Below are 9,175 nucleotides of genomic sequence, written 5' to 3' on the forward strand. Positions count from 1 at the left end.
GAATGTCTTAATGTGAGTCTAAAGCTGTAATGCAGTTACTCAACCCAAACTTAAAATGCGTCATTTTCAACACCTGCTGTAATAATGTGTAGAGAGACAGAGATGACTGGATGGATTGGGGAGAGACAGAGCGAGAGAGAGAGAGAGAGAGACGGATGACTGGATGGACAGAGAGCATTGGAGAGAGCGAGGATCCAGATCTAATCTCTGGATTTTTTTTTTTTTTTTTTTTTACTCCCAACAGTGTTGCATAATGCCTTAATCCAGTGCTGTCGATCAAACTTACACAACTCTATCTTCCTTTTCTATGGCTGCTGCCATTTACCACAGTAGCTTTACGTTCAGGCCAAACAACAGCTTCTCATGTCCTATCATTTGAGAGTAATTATGTAATGTGAATTAAGTAAAACAATGTTAGCAATAAGTGATCCTGAAATCCAGTGTTTGACATCAGACTATATATACAGTTTAGGTTTGCTTAAAAAAAAAGGGTTGCTATTATATAAAATCTCTTAAGGGCTTATGTTGCAAAATATATAATAAAAAATAACAAAATATGCTGGGCACAATGACAGTTTTGGTTTTATATTGCAGTTTGAAAATATTGAACAAGGGGCACTGTGCAACATTTTTCTCTTATATGTGACATGCTACACATGTCTTGCAATTATCTATATCAGATATATGTCTGTTAAACTGTAAACCTAAAGCTTTTAGTGGCTGTTTGATTTTTTTGAGAACACTGCATGACTCTCGAGCAGTAATGGACATCCATGTGCTTCGGACAGCATAGAGTCTGCAGGAATTCTTTCTATTTACAGACTCTGCCAGGTGAATCTTGAGATTGTCTGCTCTAATCCTTCAGACTAAGACTTGTTTTTTGGTTCTTGAGCTTTTTTGTTTGCAAGGATAGGTTCTAGAGACGTAATTCTTTTGCTCCATACCAACATTCATATATGTAGGGGTCTGTTTCATGCACTTTTGAGCCACGTAGAATATCATGAACTGATGCGTTTAAATGGTTGTTGTATCTATCCTGGTTAATATGTCATACTAAATCCCTAAAATTAATTAAACTTTCAGGTCGTTTTAGGCTTGGGCCTTACTTATTCTTTTGTCAGATATTTACTGAATTGAATTACAATTTTGCAAGTTGCGGTATTAGTATTTCATTTAGACAGTTCTTGTGCAGCTGCTTGTGTGTAGTCTTTGTCTTCTTTTGTTAAATAAATAAAGTAATAGTAACATATGTATATAAAAAAAAGTTAGGGTATTGGTTCCAAAACATTTCAAGAATTACTCAGTCCTAGGGATCTTAGATAGTGCCTAAAGAAAATATACACATTTTCTTGTCTTTTACCACGTTGTTTGCCATTAACATTGGTTGGAATCCATTGTAACCACTCAATCTTCACAGCGTCTTTTTTGGCTCAGCATGACTAAACTTTATGCAGATACACTTGCGTGACCTTGATATATATGTCCCTACAATTTGATTTTAAATTAATTCTAGCATAAATTGTCTTTATAATAACAAAGGCGGAAACATTTTTTGAGCAGAAAAACTGCACTGTGGTCCAAGACAAAATGTGAGTGGAGTTATCAGACAACAGTGGGGAAGTTATACATGTGGGCTGCATAATTTGAAATTCAATAGAGCACACTAAACTAGTAAACTCAAGTGTCAGAACAGGACCTATTTTGAACTACTTGTGCAATGAAACCACCAGGTAAGACAACCTTTGGTCAGAGATTTGAGCGAGTTCTTTGTTGCTGGAAGGAGGACAATTAATACATCACCTCACACATCTGTATGTATCTGACACACACCTGACAAGTTTAATGCTTCAGCTGAGGTAAAAATATGATATAGAATGGATCATGTGCTTTAGAGCAACAAAGACAGTACATTTGCCAAAAGTAGGTGGACACTTTAGCCACAAGAGCATCAGTGTAGTCGGCCACTGATGTTGGGCAATAACACCAGGCTCACAGTTGGTGCTCCAGTGCATCTGATTGGTGTTGGATGGAGTTGAAGTCAGGGTTCTGTGCAGATCAATGAGGTTCTTCCAACCCAAACTTAGAAAACTATTTCTTTGTGAAACTCGTTTTGTGGATTTGAAATGAAAACAGCAAAACATTTGACACAAAGTTGGAAGCACACTATTATTTAAATAAATAAAATATCACTGTACACGGCAGCATTATGATTGATCTTAATTGGAACTATTGTAAGGGCCCAAACAATGTAAAACAGCCCTTTACTATGCCTCAATAGTACACTGAATTATAAGGACAGGGTGTCACACAGGACCCTCCCAGGCATCCTAAGTATACGGTTGCATCGACATGTAACAATAAGAAAAGTACTGAGAGCAGAAATACCTCAGAAAATTAGTGGAATGACTTCAACATACAGTCTTGTTTCACAGAAACCTCACATCCAACTTGATTGATCCTGAGCACATCTGTAAAGTAAAAATGTAAAAAAAGCAGATGTTTTCAGTAAACTCACAGCTGGAATTGCTGCCAAAGTAGTTCCCATGATGTATTGATTTGCAACGGCTTCAGATAGAGACAGATTATTCTGCAGTTAATGGTTGTTTCAAGTTGCAGATTAACAATGGTTTACCATTTCTACTGTGCCAGTATACAGATGTGAACCGGGATTTATACTAATGCACAGAGTGTGAGCCATCTGGGGGGCGTAGCAGGGGATTTGGAGGCTGAGAGGAAGAGGAGGGGGATGTAAAACAGATGCTCAAGTAAGAAAAGTTGGGAATAAAGGTAAAGGGTTTAAAATCACCTCTAAAACAGGGTCTGCATGTGTAATTTGTTGCTGTCCAATCTTTAGTTCAGACTATGTAACATACAGCGCTCGTCAATAACCCTTCATGACCCAGCTGTGGATGATTATCACATGGGTTGCTGATATTCTCAGAGGGTGCTTTGCATCTGTGTTGGACTCCCAGGTGAGCTGGATTCTCTTATCCTCAGTGGGACGTCATCCATCTGTTCACATGAAAAAGAAAAACCTCTTGACACTTCTGATCATGTTTCCTTCTACTGTCAAACTCCTTGTTCAATGGTAAAATCAGGTTTTTGCAGCAAGTAAATATGTGTGAACAAGGCAGAGATGGTAATAAATTATGATATATGTAGACCTATAATATATTTGTGTTTCAAATAAATGTTCTAAATACTAAAGACCGGAAATGAGAACAATCTAATCCAGTGTGCTCTCATTGGTCTGCTGCCTCCAAGCTCTCTTTACACACACACACACACACACACACACACACACACACACACACACACACACACACACACACACACACACACACACACACACACACACACACAGCATCCTCTTACTCTCTGCGATGCATCGGCCCCTTTCACTGCTTTTTCAATCTGATGAATTCCCAACGGATGGGAGAACACATCACATTTTAAAGCAGTAACTTTGGACTCTTTGGACTTACCGTCAGTGGGAGATTCACATCAGAGCTTCTGGTTCAAACGTGGAACTCAGCTCCACGGGACTCGTGGAACGAATGATGAAGTCCCAACGAGGCAAGGCAACTATGCTGCTGCCCATTGCTCTCTGCCTCAGTAAGGATATTTCTTTAATTGTTGTCTGAATGTGCTGTTGACTATGTGCATTTAAGTCTTCTAGAAATAGTTTTGTGCTGAGTTCGCGATTGCCTGTCCTATGTTTACTGGTTTTACAGTTTTCCTCATGTGTCTGTCTGTGCACATACAGTAAGTCTTGAAACTCAGGTTGATCAGAGGAATTCCAGCAGGGTTGATAGAAAAGTAGTTACAGTAAGATAGCTAAAAAAGGATATAATTTAGCTCGTTCTGAAATTGAGGAGCGGCAGGCTTTACAAATGCACTTACCTTGATGAAATGCTCACTGTCCCCTCCCTCATGTTCTGATTTTCTCTCTGTCCTGGTTGTGTGTGTGTGTGTACATACATTTGGAGTAGCCTACAACATCATGTATTTAGGTGTGAATTCTATTGTTTTTGAGGGTATTTTGAGTTTGGTTTTCATGAATGAAACACTTTTTTACACAGAATTTTCTAAAGAGAATTACACAATGCTTTGCCGTCAAATCATGCTAAGAATTTATAAAACAATTACAATAATGCATATTTATTAAAGTGAATAGATGATTTTAAAGATTAAATTGACTGCTACTTGTGGTTGCCAAGGTTGGCTGGCCTCTGTTTTTTAAACTATGTGGCTAAAAGTATGTGGTCCACTTAGGTCTGGTGCTGTTTTTCGTGTTTTGAAAGCTTTGGACTCTTTAGTTACAATTAAGGGAAATATATTTATTCTTCAGAAATAGTGTGCTTCCAACCTTCCAACAGTTCAGGGCAAAGAGAGAGTAAAGCGAGCACATACAGACAATGTTTACACGTGCTGGATGAAAAGACACAGATGCCGGATGAAAGATCTGCACAGTGATAGCCACCAATAAATTCTGCCAATAGTTTGGATTCATCAAGAAATTAATATGCATGGTATTGGAGTGAGGTGTAATATTCACAGTAGTATCCACATACTTTGGCCATGTAGTGCACTTTACTTTTGACCCTGGAACAGCTTATCCAAGGCTGCTGACAACTGTTTCCTCAAACACACTGATTCTGCTTATGCACAAATGTCCTCTATTCCTTAAATCAATGTTTAAATATTCCAGTCAAAGCTTTATTTACACCTTTTCAGGAACGTTTCAGTAACTCAACTCAAACTGGGCTCAGAGCGATGTGTTATGTATGAGCTGTTCAATGCAATCAGACAGCTCACACAAGGTTTTGTAGTCCCACGATGAATTAGGCTTTGAGGTTGTATAATCCCTCCAGATGAATGGAATACAACATATTTCTGTATTTGTTTGATCCATCTAAGCACCAGATGGATCATGTCTCTATTAACATATAAACATTGTGTTTCACTCCACAAGATGAAATCCCTGACCCAAAGAATCTAGTGATTGTATTTCTCTCTCATCCCTAACTCATCCCCATATACACATTAACAGTTCAGTTCAGTTCAGTTCAGTTTTATTTGTCATTGCTACATCATAACAACGAAATATTGTTAGAGCAAAAACAAACAGACAGGCATATCATTTTAAGCCCTGATGGACCTATATCTTCTCCTCGAAGGCAGCAGTTGAAAGAGGTGATGGGCTGGATGTAAATGGTCTTGGAGGATGTTCTTCACTCGTTTCATGCAGCGCGAGGTGTACACGGTTGGAATGTCTGGGAGGACGACCTCAATGATCTTTCCTGCAGCTCTCACCACTCTGTGTAGGGCCTCCTTCTCTGCGCTTGTGCAGGCAGCAAACCATACCAGTAACCCGTAGGTCAACACACTCTCCACTGCACAGTGGTAGAAGTTGACCATGAGTCTCTGGGGCAGTTTTGCCCACCTCAGCTTCCTAAGGAAGAAGAGGCGCTGTTGGGCCTTTGCTGTGGCAGAGGCGATGGTTTTCCCCCACGACAAATCCTCCGTCACAGTCACACCAAAGAACTTAAAACTAGATACCCTCTCCACCACCTCATTCCCAATGAGGAGTGGAGAGTGGTATAACTGTCCAGACCTGCGGAAGTCCACTATGACTTCTTTAGTTTTCTTTGTGTTGAGGGTCAGGTTGTTGCTGCTGCACCATTCTGCCAGCAGTTGGACCTCTCGCCTGTATGCAGTCTCATTATTCCCGGTGATGAGGCCGAGCACTGTTGCGTCGTCGGCAAATTTTATTACATAATTGGATGGGAAAGAAGAACTGCAGTCATGTGTAAAGAGTGTATATAGAAGTGGGCTAAGCACACAACCCTGAGGGGCCCCGGTGTTGATGGTCATGGTGGAGGACGTATGCTTGCCCACTCTGACATATTGTGTGCGATTTGTTAAAAAGTCCAGTATCCAATTGCATAATGTGTTGCCTAGTCCAAGTCCATGTAGTTTATTACGTAGTTTGTTTGGCAAGATTGTATTAAATGCTGAACTGAAATCAACCAGAGTAGCCTTGCATATGTGTTCCTGTGCTCTAGATGTTCTAGCAAAGTGTGTAACACAATAGCTATGGCATCCTCTGTCGACCCGTTCTCCCTGTATGCAAACTGGTATTGATCATTCATTTATTTAAACCCGTTTATACCCAAATTATCTAAATATAGTGTTTAAATATACTTTTCCTCTTGTCTCTTCCTCTCCACTAGGCCTGGCCCCTATGTGTTTCGGAGCTGCAATATCTGTTTCATGTGATTCCATCTACAAGAGTTTTGCTCAGTGTTTACTCACACTTGGAGACAGTTTGGTGGAAACACAAAAGGACCAGAGCACACAGGACATTGATGCAATCTGCAGGTGTGTGTGTCTGCCCATCACGATGGTAACCATCCTGTAACGCCTTGTCTGTCTTGATACAACTACCCCCTACATTGTTAAAGTTATAATCCTTATAGCTGCTCTAATGATTAGTCATTAACCCCCTGCTAGTGTCAAGGCGCTAGGAATGCTAGTGTCAAACATGGTAAACATTATACCTGCTTAACATGCTTAGCATGGTCATTGTAAGCATGTTAGCATGCTGCCTAGAGTTTATTCATGGGAATACAAATCCAAACTATTTTGCATTTCCCAAGAAATACAATAATGGGAAACAGTAGTTATGTTCTTGGTGTAAACCAAATAGGCTGATAAGTACAAAATATATGTTTCACTACAGAAATACATATGTTTTTTACATAAATCCTTTAGAATATCCACAGGTGTTGTCAAATAAACTAAGGCTAAAAAGGGAACGATTATAAGTTAATAAAGTAATTTAACACCAGACTGGAAAGTCTGTTTTTTGTTGGACGTGATCAGAATGATGCTTTGTTGCACCTGTAACCACACCCCAACACTGGGATGAAGGGTTAAACATCTCAAGGTCTTTAGTAGTGTTTTCAACATTTGTTTAGGTGTTACCCATTATCACTGTATTATTGTACCTTACCTGTGTCTTAGGTTACTTTCCCACCTGAGCAGTTTGGTCCATTTTAATTGAACCCTGGAGCGTTTCGTTAGATAGTCCCGTTCATTTGGGGTGGTGTGAAAGCTCATTTGAACTTTGGTGTGGACCGAACAACCGAACTCTGGTCCGCTTAAAAAAAACAAAAAGGGGTCTCAGTTTGCGTCTAAGTGCTCGAGGGTTCGGTTCACTTTAGGTAAGAATGCAATCTGACCCAAATATAGGAAGTGAACCAAAAACCTTGCACACAATTGATGGACTTATATATGATTTAAAGGATGATAACTTTCAAATCTGTAACTTGAATTTAACTTCAATTATGAACACACGTTGCTCGTCGTCTGTGAAACAACACATCGCTCTCTCATCAGAGCCTGCCTCGTCCTTCACTCATCGTCAGCTGCTCACGTTGTTCGCCTTCTTATAAAATATTAGAAACACTAAAGCAAAACCAGAAAATCCAAGACCTTATAAATTTAATGTTGCTCCATTATTGCTGAGACCAGGGGCGTCAGAGTGGGGGTGGAAAGGGGACCCAGGGCCCTCATGTGAGCCCAAAAAGATGCTAGAATGAATAGTTGTGGTAGATGACCCATAGATAATGCCTTTTTACAGGGCCCAGAAGTTTATGCTACACTCCAGGCTAATACCAGAAGTGTCAGCCAGTTTCACTTGGATTTTCTGTCTAATATACCAGCGACTGTTTCTACCGAGTGATATTTGTTTACAATGTTTAGTATGTTTGACAAAGTGCAGTGTGAATGCAAACCGAACCAAATAAAAAATGCAACAATATTTCAACTTCACCCCCATATCGCACCAAGTCTGTCAAAACTATAAGTCTAGGTGTGAAAGCAACCTTACCTTCATTAGATTTCTACACTGACATCTCCTCATGTCCTGGTTCCTTGAAGGTCCTGGAATGCTTTCCATGTTTGTGCCAACTCAGCCTTGGCCAGCTGCCCTGGAGACGCAGCAGCCGTCTGGGAGTCTTTAAGACAAGAATCCAGGAAGACGCAGTTCTCTGGAAACCTCTACGACATGTGTGCCAGCCGCACCACCCTCCCACCCAGCACTGTGCCTGCACCCCAGAGCCCTCCCACCTCCGACCAGACCAACCAGGAAACACTGAAAGGGCAAACAAACAAGCACAGCCCCACCTTCAGCACACTGATGTTCCCTGTATGCAGCACCTTACTACTGCTGCTCAGGAGTTAGTTAACCCATCTAAGTCTTTTAATCAGACAGGTCGTCAGCGTCCTCCTCCCCCCATATGATCCAAACACATGAGGGAAAACACTCTTCACAAGTCAGGCTCATCATGATTACATATTGATCCTAAAATAAGGAGTTAAATAATGGATCAAAATGAAACATTTGGTTCAGTGTTTCCGACCTGGAGCGTCTATTTAGGCATTAAATAAATAACAATATGTTGAGATTATCATAAGCCTTGCTCTTAGAAGGAAGTTGACAAAGAAGTTACTTTCATTCTGACATAAATCTTTAAATGAAGCACACTGGCAGCTGTCACTTAAAGTGATGGTTCGGAGTAATTTCACCCTAGGGTCCTTTGCACCATGACCTCGAGCCAAACACCCCCCCCGAAGCTTTTTTCACCTGGGTCTAACATTGGGAGAGTTAGCGTAGAGTAGCGTTATCAGCTGAATAGCTTAGCGCAGGGGCTAATGGACCCATGTTTGTATCTCGTAAATGACCCCACTAATAATGCCCAAAATGATACCAAACTTCTACACTAGTACATATAGGTTATGCACTCATAAAACGATGGATTGGAAAGTTTGTAAGTACACCAGAAGTGTATGTAAATAACACTTGCCTGCTGGCTTCTGCTCTCTGCTGCTGCTGCTGCTACCTGCAGTTAGACGAGTGCTTAGGGCTGTTTACAAATTACTACACCGAAAAGAGATGCAACAAAAATATTTATTAATTTAATGATTAAATAAGGTAATGTCTCCAAACTTACCTCAATTATAACGTGTCTCCTGCTAGTTATACTACAGCACTTACTTAAAAAAAAAAAAGTTAAATTAATAAATATTGTTGTTGCATCTCTTTTTAGTGTTGTAATTTGTAGACGGCCCTAAGCACTCTTACTGCCCGTTAGGTAGCAGCAGCAGC

The 9,175-nt window shown here is 40.3% G+C and overlaps 1 protein-coding gene across 1 annotated transcript; it reads left to right on the forward strand.

The window, feature by feature from the left end:
* The first annotated feature begins 5,875 nt into the window (after positions 1-5,875).
* nrn1lb (neuritin 1-like b) lies at positions 5,876-8,251 on the forward strand. The gene is made up of 3 exons (XM_028573425.1): positions 5,876-5,936; positions 6,237-6,384; positions 7,948-8,251. The coding sequence occupies exons 1-3, from the start codon at positions 5,876-5,878 to the stop codon at positions 8,249-8,251; spliced, it is 513 nt and encodes a 170-aa protein (XP_028429226.1).
* The last annotated feature ends 924 nt before the right edge of the window (positions 8,252-9,175 follow it).

Source organism: Perca flavescens, chromosome 1 (assembly GCF_004354835.1).
Source record: "Perca flavescens isolate YP-PL-M2 chromosome 1, PFLA_1.0, whole genome shotgun sequence".
Classification (NCBI taxonomy): Eukaryota; Metazoa; Chordata; class Actinopteri; order Perciformes; family Percidae; genus Perca; species Perca flavescens.

Coding starts and splice junctions, on each gene's coding strand:
- nrn1lb (XM_028573425.1), top strand. CDS start 5,876: ATGGTGGAGGACGTATGCTTGCCCACTCTGACATATTGTGTGCGATTT. Junction 5,937..6,236: donor GCGATTTGTTAAAAAGTCCA/GTATCCAATTGC, acceptor CCTCTCCACTAG/GCCTGGCCCCTATGTGTTTC. Junction 6,385..7,947: donor GACATTGATGCAATCTGCAG/GTGTGTGTGTCT, acceptor GGTTCCTTGAAG/GTCCTGGAATGCTTTCCATG.